At 47.3% G+C, this 16,389-nt stretch overlaps 1 protein-coding gene across 1 annotated transcript in view; it reads right to left on the bottom strand.

Moving 5' to 3' along the window:
* Positions 1-1,277, bottom strand: part of GOLPH3 (golgi phosphoprotein 3) — a 51,557-nt gene extending 50,280 nt beyond the window's left edge. Inside the window, exon 1 of the mRNA XM_075932593.2 lies at positions 815-1,277. Within this exon, the coding sequence (XP_075788708.1) occupies positions 815-1,030 (216 nt within the window). The 5' untranslated portion in view covers positions 1,031-1,277. The remainder of the gene's footprint in view (positions 1-814) is intronic.
* Positions 1,278-16,389: the final 15,112 nt, after the last annotated feature.

The following is a 16,389-nucleotide window of genomic DNA, read 5'->3' as shown; positions in this document are numbered from 1 at the left end:
GACCCAGATGCGTTGTAGTAAGGGTGCTCCAGCATGGCTGGAACAGCCCCTGTCCGCAGTGAGAGCCCTCAACCCAGTCCCCCTTTAATTGGTTAACCAATTAAATGGGATTTTACATCCCTAATCGCTACTAAACCCCCTTTGCACCTGCCCCTTTGGTTCTTGCCCCAAATCCCAGCACTTCCCTTCATGCTCCAGATCCTGGGTTACCTGGCCTCTTATTCTAGCACCCACCCCCAACTATGTCTTGGGCTCCACCTCCAGGTCCCAAACTCTCTCCTCAAGATCGTGCCCCTCCCCCAAGTTCTTGCCCCAGCTCAAACTCCTGCTTCCCCCAGCCACCAGATCATTGTTCCCACTGCCTGCTGCAACCCCTCTCCATCCAACAAGGCCCTCACCTTCCCCATCCCAAGCCTCCCCCCCCACACCAAGCTTTTGTATCCCCCAAGATCCCCGCCTCCTCAGCCACCAGGTCCTTGCCCCCATTGCCTGCTCAAATCCCAAACCCTCACCCACCTTGCCCCTATCCGCCGTTCAGGACCCCAGGCTCCAGTCACCAAGCTCCTGGCCCTCCCTCCCAAGGTCCCCCGCACCCGTCAGAACTTTCCCCCCAAGATCCCAGCTTCCCGGTCCTTGCTCCACTATCTGCTCAACCCCCCCACCGGCCAGGCCCTTGCCTCGCCCCCAAATCCCAGTCCCCCCCATCTTTGCCCCCCCCCCTCATATCCCATCCCCCCCTCGCTCCCCACCCGCCGGCTCCTTGCGGCCCCACTACGTCCTTGGCCCACCCCCACCAGTCGCTACCGCCCCGCACCTCTCGGTCCTTGAGGCCCAGCAGCAGCACCTCCTCCATCAGGGTGAGGCGCGTTTCCTTCGAGTCGCCCTTCTCGTCGTCGCCCTGCTCGTCCCGGCGGCCCTCCTCCTCCGGGCCGCCCCCGGCCACCCGCTCCTTGTCGGCGGCGGCGGCGCTGCGGGAGGCCTCGGTGCGGCGCTGCACCAGGCCCGAGCTGCGCTGGGTCAGGGAAGTCATGGCTCCGGCCGCCGGGGGTGGCACAAAGCCCGAGCGCGGGCGGGGCCGGGCCGGGGACACGGGCTCTCGCTAGCCGCGCTGGGGCTGCGGCCGGCCGGGGCGACTCATGGGGGAGGGCTCGGGAGCGAGGGGCCGGCTCCCCCGACAGCGGGAGCAGCCGAGGAGGCAGCGGACGCGGCTTCTCCTCCAATATGGCGGCGCTCGCTGATGTCAGCGGAGGATGTGGCAGTCCGGGCAGGGGGAGGGCACCGGAAAGAGCCGCGGCCGGGGGAGGGAGCCTGCGAGGCCGCTGGGGGCGCGGGGCTCCCCCCGGGAGAGGGGAAGGGGCCGGCTGGGACGCGGGGATCCCCGCGAAGGGGCGGGGTTCCCCCCGGGGAGGGGCCTCTCAGGGGCACCTGGCGTTTGAGGGGCCCCAGAGGAAGGGGGCCCGGCGGTTGCGGGGATCCCCTTCATGGACCAGGAGGGGCCCCTCAGGTGCGGGGATCCCTCTCGCGGAGGACGAGCGGGGGCTTGGGCGGCGAGGATTCCCGTCTGGGCAAAGAGGCAGGTTTTAATTTGCTGCTTAACTAAGCTTGAAGGTTTGGTTTTACTAAACCAGAGCTCCAAGTGGTGGGGTGCTGGGGTTCCTTCTAGCCACAGAATAAACTCTGCCTGCACGACTCCATGTGTTTTATAGTTGGGGCATTCACTTCCTTGAAGCGGGGGCTCAGGAAGATCTAAACTCAAGAGAGTAGCATCTACTAGCATCTACTTAGAATTCCAGGACACATCACAGCAATGGTGATAGAGGAACAAAGATAGTGTTGGGCAGAGCAGTGTAAGAATTTAGTTTGGAAGGATAATGATTGATAGAAAAAAAGACAGCCAGCAAGCTCTACTCTATGCAACAGAGTGCATAGACCCAGAAAGGTCTCTGACAAAGTTACTTCAATGCAGAGAGACTTCATGTGACAAAGAATTTGGCTATGCTGCTTCTAATTTTGACTGATTTTATGAATTACTATGGCATGGAAAGCTTATGCATATGTTAGTCCCCCATGAGTTAGCTGGGTTGTGTCATATCTCTGCTAGGTCAGAAGCACTGATGAACAATCAGCACACAAGAATTGACCCAACTGCTGTTGGTGGATATATTTCTTCACCTACCTTCTCTCTCATCCTGAGGCTAACATAGCTGCAAAACTATCAGAAGTAAAGTGTCAGAGGGGTAGCCGTGTTAGTCTGAATCTGCAAAAGCGGCGAAGAGACCTGTGACACGTTATAGACTAACTGAAGTGTTGGAGCATAAGCTTTCGTGGGCAAAGACCCACTTCGTCAGATGCATGACGTGTATCTGCGGCCTCAGTGAAATTCATGTACCGCAGAAGTGCGTACATTGTTCTAAATTCACATCTAGGGCCTGCCCTGATCTGACATGCATCTGACAAAGTGGGTCTTTGTCCACAAAAGCTTATGCTCCAACACTTCAGTTATCAAAAGTAAAACACCTTGGGACAATAAGTTTGCTCTGCCTGGGAGAAGACACTTCCTCCTCTTGTTTGAATGAAGGCTGTGGAGATTATGAAATAAAATCACTAAGAGGCAGAACAAAAGAAGCAGTAACACCAGCAGAAGTGCATAAAGGGACTCACAGGAGGGAACTGGGGGGAAAAGAACATCTTGCATTAGTGTAAAATGTTATAAGGGCAGGGTGGAGCACCTCTCAAGGGAAGAGTGAGCTAGTGAGGAACATTATGTTTAAGGGCAGGGTTTTTTTGTTTTTTTTTACATGACTGGTACTCTCCTGCATTATATGAATCAAAATAAAGAGCATAAAGTTGATAGATTGAACAAATTGTGTCTGATGACTGCTTCATAACTGCATGTTCTAGAAACTAAAGCAAATTAAACAGTAAACACAAAGCTTCACACTGTTAGGTGAAGTTCTTCTTTGAGTGATGTCCCCGTGGGTGCTCCACAATAGGTGCTGGACTTGCCCGGGCTCCGCAGGATGGAGATGTTGAAAGCTGTAGTCAGTCAAACCGCGCATGTGTGGGAGGGGCGTCTTGCAGCATGCGTGCTCTCCCGCTCTGCGCAATCCCGTCTTATCTGGTTCCTCTCAACTGCCTCAAGCTGCAGGTGGAGCGAATCCTCTCTTCTCCTTCTTAACACTTTGTGAGATAAAACCAGTTATATTTTCTTCAGTTTATTTCTTCTAGTTATTACTTATACTTGTTCATGTTCCAGTTTAAAAAAAAATTCTTAGTGTACACCGCTAAGTTTCCATTCTCCTTCCCTTCCCCGTGTTACAGCCATCAGCTTATGTATATAGTTTGCCATTCCTCATTCCTCTATACTATTTAAAAAAAAAAAAAAAGAAGAGAAAGGGAAAAAGAACAACATACATATAGAATATGCTGGGTTCCCCCGGTTTTAAAAAATGCTCCCTGTGCCACAATGCCATGCCTGCCTACCTCTGATGGCTATGTGGCGTGTATTTGCTGCCTCCGCAAAATTCATGTACAGCAGAATCTAGGGCCTGCCGTGATCACGAAATGAGGCTCCGCATGAGTCTTTTTGATAAGGCACTCCAGCCTGCTGGTTCATCCTCTCTACCGGGGCCCATCCAGCAACCTCAGAAACAGCACCTCCTCACCAACTAGGCCACATCCCAAGCAGCCCAAGCCCTCCCCCACTAGATCGCTGCCTTAACTCCCCATGTCAGAACTAGTTTGGGGTCTAAGTCGGTCACTTTTGGCTATAAGTGCCCGTTCAGTTTCTAAGGTACCTAAAAATCTGCCTGACATCTCCCACCACGCAATCGCGACTTCTTCAAATTGCGGAACCGGCGGCGTTGGCACCAAAGTCATCAGCACCGCCTCTGGCGACAGAACCGCAGGCGCAATCAGCACCCGTATGGGTCGTGTCTACCTCCTCTGATTTGGGCTCGGCACCAGAGGAGTCACCAACCTCAGCATGGGAGCGATCCTGGCGTGGGACTGCATGGCACCAACCGAGTTGCGGAACCGGCAACCTCCGGCACCGACTCATGGCCACTTAGCATGGCTCAGGGATGCACCAACCTCTCAGAGGAGTCAATCGGCACCGACGTAGGCATGGAGTCACCATGAGCTGGCCTCAACACATCAACGATTGGCGCCGTCCTTGGTGCCAGAGCAGACGGCACCCAGAGCGCCCACGGCGCCATCCTCAGCACTGGAATGAGTGGCACCAACCAAACCATGTGCAAAGACCCACCACCTTCTCAGTCCGTCCCCAGCTTCGCCTCCTCTTGCATTTTCACCAGCTCCCTCACCTTCTCTGTCCCCGCCATCAAGCAAGAGATCACCCTGGCTTCCTAGGAGATATAGCTCTCCTGATAGACTCATCTCCATTTCTGACGCCTCCTAGGGATACCCGTGGGTAATCTCATTGCTTCTCTGCCTCTCCATCTCCACCCGCGAGGAGATCGTACTCCCCCTCTCCATCCCTCCAGTCATGGAGATCATCTTCTTGACATGATTATGCCAAGCATCATCGATATAGATGTTCTCCTTCACGATCATCCTGCTTTTACTGGGACCGCTACAACTACCCTCACTATCCTAGGGAATAGTCACCACACCACTGCCATTACCATTACTCACCCAGATCCCTGCCAAGATCTATGATGGGTTATTCCTCCTCCAGACACTCCCCATTTTCGGCCCCTCCTCTCCCAGATCAAGGCTCATCTCCGCACCACTCTCCTCCTCCTGTTCAGGAAGAAGAACCCCATACTACGACAGAGACTCAGCCTCCTGAAGTGTCTCCTACAGACCAATCTTCCTCTCCAGATGAAGCGGTCACCCCTGGAGATGTCTCCCCTCTGGATGATTTGAGACAATTCCAGGATCTTTTTAAGAGTGTGGCAGTGTGGCAGTAAATACAACTCATGGAAATTGAGAAGCAACACCGCCTCCTTAAAAACTTACAAACCACCCACAGCGCCAAGTTAGCTTCATCCAGGGGTATAGCCATCTTGGAGATGGCTAATGAATTATGGCAAACTCCCACCTCTGCCTTCCCTACTAACAAAGGGACTAACAAAAAATATTTTGTGCCCCCCAAAGATTCGGAATTTCTATTTACCCACCCCAAGGCCAACTCTCTGGTGGTTGATGCAGCACATTAGCTAGCAAAAGCACTGTAATATAAAACCAACGCAGCAGACAGGTAGTCAAAAAGGCTGGATTTATTTGAGAGAAAAATGTACACCTCCTCAACTTTATTCCTCAGGATAGCTAACTACCTCATGCACTTATCAAATCATAATTTTGATAACTACGCCAAGCTGACAGCCCTGATGGAGGCGCTTCCAGGATCCAAAAGGCCTCTGCTTAAGTCCATGGTTCAGGAGTGCTATGCTTCCACTCGAGCCAGTCTTCAGATTGCCATGGATGTGGCAGACATGGCAGCCCGCACCACCGCTACGGCTGTAGTCATGTGAAGGGCCTCATTCCTTCAGTCGCGGAATTCCCCAAGGAGCTGCAATCAAAAGTCGAAGATTTACCATTTGATAAAGACACACTGTTTGGTGAAAAGACAAACTCGGTTCTACACTCTAGTAAAGACTCTAGAACGACATTACGATCGCTGGGAATGTATACCCCACCATTTAGAAGGAAGTGTTATACATCATTTCAGAGACGCTATAACTATTTCCGTTCCAGACAACACTGGCAACCTCAACAATGTCAGTTCAATCAACCACGTCATAATCAACGCCACGGACCAATGAGATGCCGAAACCTAAACAACCGCATGCAGACTCAGCCCGGCAACAAGCAGCACATTTGACATGTTGGTAAGCACACAGCTATTCCAAGTTTCACCCACATGTTTCACCATCGTTTGAGGCCCTTCTACAACCAGTGGGCCAACATAACCTCCGACAAGTGGGTTCTAGAGATAATCCATTCTGGACTCGTCATTCCATTCCGTTCTCTTCCACCCACAACCCCACCATCCCCGTCCCTCTTCAGGGACCCCTCTCACAAAGACTTACTATGTGCCAAAATTACTCACCTCCTTCATATGGGAGCAATAGAAAATGTATCACCTCAATTCCAAGGGAGGGGATTCCACTCCCGTTACTTTCTGGTACAGAAAAAAAACGGCGGATGGAGCCTAATATTAGACCTCCAAAAATTAAACAAACATCTCCAGAAACAGTGCTTCAAGATGGTGACCTTAGCCTCCATACTACCTGCCTTGGAGCCAGGCGACTGGTTTGCTGCTCTCAACCTCAAAAATGCTTATTTTCACCTGACAATTCATCCCGCACACAGGCGATTTCTACGCTTCACCATCAGTACAGACCACTTTCAGTATCAAGTTCTGCCCTGCGACCTTGCAACAGCACCCAGAGTGTTCACAAAGATGCTCACGGTGGTGGCCACGCATCTTCGATGCAGAGGCGTCGTGATATATCCCTACCTAGACAATGGTCTTATAAAAGGATGCACATCTGCAGAAACTTCCCAAATGGTGCGAATCACGGCCGAAACTTTCCTTCTCCTAGGTCTCCTCATCAACGAGAACAAATCCACTCTGCTCCCTACTCAGAACCTAGAGTTTATAGGCGCTCGCCTCGACTCCGTTACAGCCAGGGCATATCTACCCATTACTAGATTTCAAGCAATACAAGACCTATTGGACAAGTTCCAGTACAAGCGCTCAGTACAGATTATCACAGTACTCAAACTGATGGGTCACATGGCTTCCACGACATACATCGTCCCCCATGCCAGACTACACTTTTGGCCACTACAGCACTGGCTAATCACAATTTACAATCTTATGAAGCACAACGTACACAAGCTGGTGACTGTCCCTTCCACAGTCAGGTCTTCCCTCCACTGGTGGATGGTAGACAGCTTACTGTCAGGCACCCCGTTTCATTAACCGCCGTCTCATTGTCACATTACCACAAATGCCTCCCTCATTGGCTGGGGTGCTCATATGGGCAAACTCTCCGTCCAAGGCTGTTGGTTGCCACAGGAGTCTTTACTACATATAAATCTCCTGGAGCTAAGGGCTGTCACCAACGCCTGCAGACATTTTTGTACACACCTCCGCAACTCCACAGTGGACATCCTCACAGACAACATAGTGACCATGTATTATAAAAATCATCAAGGTGGTGCATGATCCCGATCGCTATGTATGAAAGCAACCCAACTATGGAACTGATGCATTGTCAATGACACTACCCTTGTGGTGTCCTATTTACCTGGCATCAACAACATGATGGTGGATTCCCTCAGCAGGAATTTCACAATAGACCACGAATGGGAGATTGATCAAGAAATCCTCCACTCTGTCTTTCACCATTGGGGCACTCCTCGAATAGACCCATGCGCCACCGCCAACAACCGGAAATGTCACCGCTACTGTTCCAGAGCTGGCCTCGGCCACCATTCCTTGGGGGACGCCTTTCTCCTCAATTGGCGAGATCCCCTCATGTACGCTTTCCCACCTACTCCTCTTCTTGCCAGAGTCCTACAGAAGATCAAACTCGACAGAGCCTTTGTAATACTGATAGCACCCGAGTGGGCACGCCAGCATTGGTACCCACTCCTCTTGCAACTTGCATGATTCCCACCATATCACCTCCCACTACTCCAGAACTTCCTAACTCAGGAGTGAGGTTCTATCCTGCACCCACAACTGCGCACCCTTTATCTCTCAGCGTGGTACCTCCAAGGCCCTCTGCTCTGACTGTGTCAAGGACGTGCTTATACACAGTAGGAAACAGAATATACACTTTACTTACCATGCCAAATGGCCACGATTCACTTCCTGGTGCTCCAAACATCATATGGACCCTTAATCAGCATCATTCTGGACTATATGATGCACCAGCAACAGGGAGGACTAGCCTTAGCATCCCTAAGAGTCCATCTCGTGGCACTGACTTGCCTTTTGGCATCCAATAGAAAGGTTTTTGCTATTTGCCCACCCTCTCACCAGGAGATTTTTCAAGGGCCTACTAAACCCAAACCCTCCTTTGCGTGCTCCCATCCCGTTGTGGAGCCTGGACTTGGTACTTGCAACTCTAACAATGCCACCCTTTGAGCTTCTAGCTACTATTCCTCTTCAGACCCTTACCACGAAGTTGGTCTTCCTCATCGCCATCACTTAAGCGTGCAGACCGAGTGAGATTTCAGCACTGATGGCATTGCCTCTGTACACCGTTTTTAACAAGGGTAGTGTTATTCTAAGACACCATCCAGCCTTTATTCCTAAGATCTGCTCAGAATATCACCTCAACAAACCAATAGTGCTATCTGCTTTTTATCCAAAGTCTCATGCCTCACTGTGTGAGGCAGCTCTCCACAAACTAGACATGTGTAGAGCTTTAGCCTTTTATTTAGAGCGTACTAAATCATTTAGGAAAAACAATAGGTTACTAGTCTCCCTTGCTGAATGCTCTAAGGGGGAGCCCTTGTCATCCCAGAGAATCTCCAACATTATTGTTTCCTGCATAACCCAGTGCTACGCTATATGAAATGTGCCTCTCCCTCAATGCCCTAGAGCCCACTCTACGAGGGCAGTAGCAACTTCTACTGCTTTCCTAAAAGGTGTTCCCCTTTCTGATATATGCAGGGCCGCCACCTGGTCATCCTATCACACTTTTGCCAAGGACTACGCTATCCAAACAAGATGGCTTTTGGATACTTCTGTAGCATCTGCAGTGCTTTCTTCCTTACATACATAGGGTCCTCCGAATCCTACCTCCTTTCCTCGGGTGGATACTGCTACTCAGTCATCTTGTGGAGTACCCATGGGGACATCACTCAAAGAAGAAAGTGAAGTTACTCACCTTGGTGTTCCACTACCCATCCGCCTCCCTGCTTTGGAGTCTTTTTCTCTTTCTTCTGAGGCAGGTCCAAGGACCTGGATAAGACTGGATAGTGCAGTGTGGGAGAGCGCGAACGCCGCGAGATGCCCCTCCCACGCATCCGTGTTCTGACACTGACTACAGCTTTGAACATCTCTGTCCTGCGGCACCAGGGCAAGCCCAGAACCTATTGTGGAGCACCCATGGGGACACACATCTCGAAGAACTACAGTTACTGCACCAAGGTGAGTAACTTCGCTTTCTGGGTGAGGGAGGATGTGTTTATGTAGTGGTGAGCCAGAGGGGTCAAGGCTGAGCCCAGAAGGACTAGGTGTTTGAATAGCAGATTTTGGTACTTAGAAGTGGGGGGTGCTATATAGAAAGTCTGTAGGCTGGGTTTATACCTAAGGATGCCAAGATGAGCAATGGCTAGGCTCCATTCAGGTTCCAGAAGCTTAAAATACCACAAGTGATCTAGAGCACACAAATTTCAGAAGTCCTAGTGGATGGCCAGGAAAGGGAGCTGCCTAGTTTCGGTGACACTTCATATGTTTTCTTTAGACTTATCTTTTCTGACTGTCAATTCTCATTTCTAGCTTATATGACAATGAGTGAAGAGTAAAGAAAAACATGCAGTATTTGATTTAATACTTTTTTTTATTGTGAAATGATTCAAGTCCTTCACCTTGGTGTTTTGAAATATTGTACAAATATTTTTTTCTTTTTATTTACTTTTCTGATTTATAAATGTACTACTTCATCCATCAATCTACACACCAAAGTGAATGGTGTATTACATACAGCTAAAAGGAGCAAGAACAATTATTTGAAAAAGAAGTATTCCTTGTAGCCTACAACCAGAGAGGGCTTGGGTCTCAGTTCCACAGATAGGACATAGGAGATTACACAGTGACCATAGACTAAGAACTCTGCTGATGTTTAACCTAAATGTGGAACTGCCTGAAAGGTTTAAAGAACAGGATCCTCATCTTAGTAGCCATTATTTTGCTGAAGATCCTGTTCTCCATGGTACTGAAGAGACTTAACCACATGAATGGTTTTATACAGATCCTGGTCTCTGCCAAAGTAGCCATTACTTTGTCAAAGATTTTCTCCAGCACTATATATATACACCTATAGTCAGACTAGCTATATCGATTTACTCCAATCTCAGTGGTAGCTAATGTCACCGGCGACATAGGTAAAAAGGTATTGCTGCATTTCTCTCCTAAATTTTTCCAAGAAAGGCTTCCATGTGTAGGACAATGGAATTCAAGCCATGTTCTCCATCTGCTAACAATGGCACTAAGGGGACAGTTTTGATGAATAACACTAATACTGGCTGTTCATGAGCTGTGGTGAGAGGTTTTCATTTTGTTTTTCTAATTAATATAATTACATACTCCTAGAGCAGGGCTACTCAACACATGGCCTGCAGGCTGCATGCGGCCCGCAGCCCACTTGTTTGCGGTTTGCAGTGCAGATTGGGTTTACACGGGGCTCATCACGTGGCCCATGGGTGAAACCCTTTGAACATGGCCTCCTCTGGGAACATGCTCCACAATGGCGAGTCAATATAATGGTCTTCTATTGCATTCTAGTAGTTAAATTTCTGAACTGTCATTGCTCATTAAAGGTGCTGTTATATGGGTAGAAATCGGGTAAATATTGCATTTTATTAATATCAGGAGAACTGATTTCAGCGGGACCTGCGTGTTGTGTAGTCTTGCCTTAATCTTTGTATTCATGCCCGTCAGTGTGAAAGAAGCTATTTGCATATATATTTGCATGTACATGCAACCACACTTAAATTGCAGCCCTTGGCATGTGCTGAGAGTATCATCGTAGCCTCTGGGGCTTCCAAAATTGAGTAGCCCTGTCCTAGAGGGTATACTCCAGTCTTTCATTGTGTACACATTTGTGGGCCATGGCTCATGGTGCATGTTTTAATATCAGTGTCTCATGGTGCCAGGGTTGGGCCCTGTATTATGGTGTTTCTAGGGTCCTATGTTGCCACCCTCTCACCAGAAGTCTACACTCAGTGTTGGTATTCCTTATAAAGTTGTAGCAACCCAGAACCATTCTGTAGAACTAGAAATTAAGCTGAGTAACTTTGAGGCTTTTCAGCTTGTTCATGTACTGGAATACTAGACATTAACAGGGAGTGTCCAATTATATGCTTCGTGTGGGTACTATTCAAAGATCCCCCCCCCCCCCCAATCTCTGGACAAACAAGCAACATAAGAAAGTTTAAAATTTAAAAAAATGAGTTATTAGGGCAGCGGTCCCCAATGCGGTGCCTAATGAAATGCATCCTGGAAAACTCAAGGAGCTATTAGAAGAATGATGATAGAAATGTAGCCGTGTTAGTCTGGTGTAGCTGAAACAAAATATAGGACTGTATTCTATTAGAAGTAGTATCTGAGCCTTTATCTATCATCTTTGAAAAATCATGGAAGATGGGAGAGATTCCAGAAGACTGGAAAAGGGCAAATATAGTACCCATCTATAAAAAGGAAATAAGAACAACCCAGTTAACTACAGAGCAGGCAGTTTAACTTCTGTTCTAGGGAAGATAATGGAGCAAGTAATTAAACACTTCATCTGCAAACACCTGGAAGATAATAAGGTGATAGGTAATAGCCAGCATAGATTTGTAAAGAACAAATCATGTCAAACCAATCTGATACCTTTCTTTGATAGGACATCAAGCCTTGTGGATAAGGGAGAAGTGGTATACCTAGACTTTAATAAGGCATTTGACATGGTCTCACATGACCTTTTTATCAATAAAACTAGAAATACAATCTAGATGGGACTACTATAAGGTGGGTGCATAACTGGTTGGAGAACCATTTTCAGAGAGTAGTTATTAACAGTTAACAATCATGCTGGAATGGCATAACAATTGGGGTTCCACAGGAATCTGTTTTGGGACTGATTCTATTCAATATCTTCATCAATGATTAGAGATTGGCATAGAGCAGTGTTTCCCAAAGTGTGGTCTGCAGCTCAGTACCAGTCCTTAGAAAAAAAATACCCGTCCATAGAAAAGTTATTGTGCATGATCCTTTGTGTCACTGGGTAGCAGCACCCTGCACTGCCGAGCGCGGTGGCATGTCTCTGCCGCACATGCTCCCGGGTGGCGGGGCTAGATCCGGCAGGCGCTAGGACCCAGGGAGAAGGCTGGATGCCGTGCACAAGATGCAGAAGGCCAGGGGATAAAGCGGCCAGGATTGGGATTGGGGAGGAGGGGCATAACAACCTGCCGGATGGGTAGGGCCAGTGACAGTTTATTTGTATATTCATCATTTACCGGTCCTCCAAAAGCTTGTGAATGGGTTTAACTGGTCCCCAGTATCAAAAAGATTTGGAACCACTGGCATAGAGAGTACAATTATTAAGTTTGCAGATTATATCAAGCTGGGAGGGATTGCAACTGCTTTGGAGGATACGGTCAACATTCAAAATGACCTGGACAAACTAAAGAAATGGTCTGAGGTAAACAGGATGAAGTTTAATAGGGACAAATGCAAAGTGCTCCACTTAGGAAGGAACAATCAGTTTCACACATACAGAATGGGAAGTGACAGTCTAGGAAGGAGTACGGCAGAAAGAGATTTAGGGGTCATAGTGGACCACAAGTTAAATATGAGTCAACAGAGTAACACTGTTGCAAAAGAAGCAAACATGATTCTGGGATGCGTTAACAGGAATGTTGTGAGCAAGACACAAGAAGTCATTCTTCGGCTCTATTCTGCACTGATTAGGCCTCTGTTGGAGTATTGTGTCCAGTTCTGGGCGCCACATTTCAAGAAAGTTTTGGAGAAATTAGACAAGGTCCAGAGAGAAGAGCAACAAAAATGACAAAAAAAAAAAAACCCTCCCCATAACCTATGAAGAAAGACTGAAAGAATTGGGCTTGTTTAGTTTAGAAAAGAGAAGGCTGAGAGGGGACATGATAGCAGTTTTCAAGTATCTAAAAGGGTGTTACAAGGAAGAGGGAGAAAAATTGTTCTCCTTTGCCTCTGAGGATAGGACAAGAAGCAATGGGTTTAAATTGCAGCAACAGAGGTTTAGGTTGGACATAAGGAAAAACTTCCTAACTGTGAGGGTGGTTAAACACTGGAATAAATTGCCCAGGAAGGTTGTGGAATCTCCATCACTGGAGATATTTAAGAGCAGGTTAGACAGACACCTGTCAGGGATGATCTAGACAGTGCTTAGTCCTGCTGTGAGGGCAAGGAACTGGACTCAATGACCTCTTGTGGGCCTTTTCAGTTCTCTGATTCTATACATTCAGGCTCAACAGCAACAACATTAAACTCTTCTGAAATCAGATTAATGACCGTTATAAAAATTAATCTGAGGTTTCATATTCTGGATGCTACCACCAAAATAGGTTATATAGTAGAACCCCAGAGTTATCAACTGACCAGTCAACTACTTACCTCATTAGAACCAGAAGTATGCAATAAGGCAGCAGAGTCGTCCGTCCGCCTCCCCTCCTCCAAAAAAAGGCAAATACAGCATATAGCACTGTGTTAAATGTAAACTACTAACAATAAGGGTAAGTTTCAAAAAAGATTTGGCAAGGTAAGGAAACTTTTTGGCGCTTGTTTAATTTAAAGTAAGATCGTTAAAAGCAGCATTTTTCTTCTGCATAATAAAGTTTCGAAGATGTATTAAGTCAATGTTCAACTGTAAACTTTTGAAAGACCAGCTATACTGAGGAACAGGAGAAGAGAACTCAGGACATTTTTCTGTGGAGTTTGGTTAATATTTTAAAGTAGACTAAATGTTGACTGTTTCTATTGGCCCAATGCTACCTTTAGTTATGCCTCTGCTACACCACTGGTTTCAATATCTTGGACTATGTTACCACCAGTTGGCTGACAATCTCTACTAAAGAGACCTGCCTATTGGGCTAACATTTTACCAGACCTTGGTTTCAGTAGTAAATGAGACTGATAACAAAGAGCTGATATTTACATGGAAATCCTTTTGAAAGGGAAATCTAAGTTAAAACTAGCCTGCAGACTTCAATCTCAATTGAAATAATGTAATTACCTGTGGGGGTCTAGACAAACAGAAGTTAAACAATTTCTCTTTCTATACATACTGAAGATCAAAGAGTCTTTGAACATCAAACACAGCCTTTGAAGCTAGCCAGTTAATTAAAAGATGGCTTTTATCTATTGAATGAGAAAGTTATTACCAAGCTTTCCTCCTTATTCATTACTAATAGGTTAATGCCCCCTATCTGTGAAATTCAGAAATCTAGACTTGTTACTGAGCGCTCTATGCCTAAGACCTGCCCTTCAGCTCAGTCCACCAGAAGAATTATTCCGAAGCTGTAGAAGCCCTTCAGCCACTGATTATTAGTATTAAGACAACTTGATATAATGTATTAATGCATTTTAAGACAACTATATGTTTAAGTCTCCCATTAGAGGAAAAAACTCAATTGGTATTCTGGCAGTTTACCAGAGTTGGTTGAATGAGGAGAGAGAATCATCAGGTAAGACATTTATTACTCTGTTGCACATCTTCATTCACACATACATCACTAATAGGAAATAGCAAGTGGTGAATCACAAAACAGAGGAGGATAAATGGAGCTTTAACTAGTCTAGTAGAATAATAGATGACAATGAGAGTTTCCTCCAGATGAAACAAGGAATTATATGAGGACCAAGCCTACCATAGGGTGTCTCTACAGGGGAATGGAAACTTAATTTGCAAATCTTTCTCAGGTCATATTTACTCTAGAAAACTCTGTTGTCCTAAATTATGTCAGCATACAGTTACCATAGTTATCACAATTGCTCGTGCACACTACACTCGTGTCAGTGATGTGTGTCCTCACCTGTAGTGCACTTGTATCGATGCAGAGTGCAGTGCACTGTAGGCAGTAACCCCCCGTGTGCAACGCATCACCATCCAGCACAGGGTGGTCTGGGACGTTTTTGCAATACCTCATGTGACTAAAACGAATTGTGAAGAGGTGACAGAGCAGAGGTTCAGCTTCCCGTAATGCAATGTTCTCTATCCCCATAGCTTCACGCACATTCCCATAATATTTCATCCAGGCAAATCCACACATCTGTCCTTACTGATCATCATCTCTGGCAGAAGCATGGAGCCTGCACAGCTCTGCATAATTGTCACGAGCATTGCAAGCACAAGGCACCTTAGCAGAGCCACAAAAGGAGCTGTGGGGAAAATGGTAAGTATCAGAGGGGTAGCTGTGCTGGGCCATGTCTCCACTTGTGGTGGCCAATCTTCCGGCGTTCAATTTAGGAAGTCTAGTAAAGACCCTCTAAATCAAACTCCTAGGGCACCTCCATTGGTATCAACCCTCCTACTCTTTGTGAGGAGTAAGGGAAATTGACAGGAGTGTTTCTCCCACCCACCTCCCCCTGTGAGGATGGTGCTGAAGCTTGGCTTAAGGTACATCAACTCCAGATACGTTATTTATGCAGCTGGAATTGCATACCTTAAGCTGACCTTCCCGCACAGTGTGGACCTGGGACATACTTTTGTGGATACAGACTAACAAGGAGTCATGTGGCACCTTAAAGACTAACAGATTTATTTGGGAATAAGATTTTGTCAGCTACATTAGAGTGGAAACTACAGTGGAAATTACAAATATACTAGCTCATGAAAAGAAGAGAGTTACCTCATCAAGTGGAGGAGTAGTGAGGCCAATTCAGTCAGGGTGGAGGTGTCTCACTCCCAACAGCTGATGAGGCAGTGTGAATATCAAGAAAGGAAAACTTGCTTTTGTAGTGAGCCAGGCATTCCCACTCCCTATTCAAACCCCAATCTGCCTAGTGGGCCGACCGGGGCAGGATTTTTACATCTTCCCTAAAGAAACGTTGAGGCCCTCAGGCTTTGGCATTTTAAAGAGAATGAGATGAACATGGTATAACTGGTAAGCAAGCCCAATATGGCTTTAGAACACCAGGCATGCTCATTTATGCAACAACCTGTCATGGGAATAGCCAGGGGTAGTGGGATGGCTCCCCAAAATGCCAACCTTTAAATGGGCCATCTCAAGGAAGAACTGCTGGATGAATGCACTACAGAATCAAGAGTATATCCGAGACACATCAGCGATATATCTCTGGACTGAGACCTGAATCCCTTCAGCTTTCCAACACAACTTCAGCCACCACCACCATCCATCCATCCAAACACTCTCTAGAATACTCCCATGCTAACCTCAACTTCTTGAAACCATAAGCAGCTTCAACCAAGCCTGCTGATTGGCAGAGGGAGGGGGAAGAGAGGACAGTTGCCCCAGGGCGCAGTGATCCAAAGGGACCCAGGGCTTCCAGCTGCCACTTCTGTGGCATTGGCAGCGGATGGAGCTCTGGGCCCTTTAAATCGCTGCCAGAGTGCTATTCTGCATGTCTCTAAGGGCCGGGAGGTAGCCCAGTGCCATGGGCTTGCTGCCTCTACCTTTGTGTGGGGGCCCACAGAAGAT

This window comes from Pelodiscus sinensis, chromosome 6 (assembly GCF_052426305.1).
Source record: "Pelodiscus sinensis isolate ZL-2025 chromosome 6, ASM5242630v1, whole genome shotgun sequence".
NCBI classification, from domain to species: Eukaryota; Metazoa; Chordata; order Testudines; family Trionychidae; genus Pelodiscus; species Pelodiscus sinensis.
Note: the sequence above shows the minus strand (reverse complement) of the source record. Positions and strands in the feature narration are given on the sequence as shown.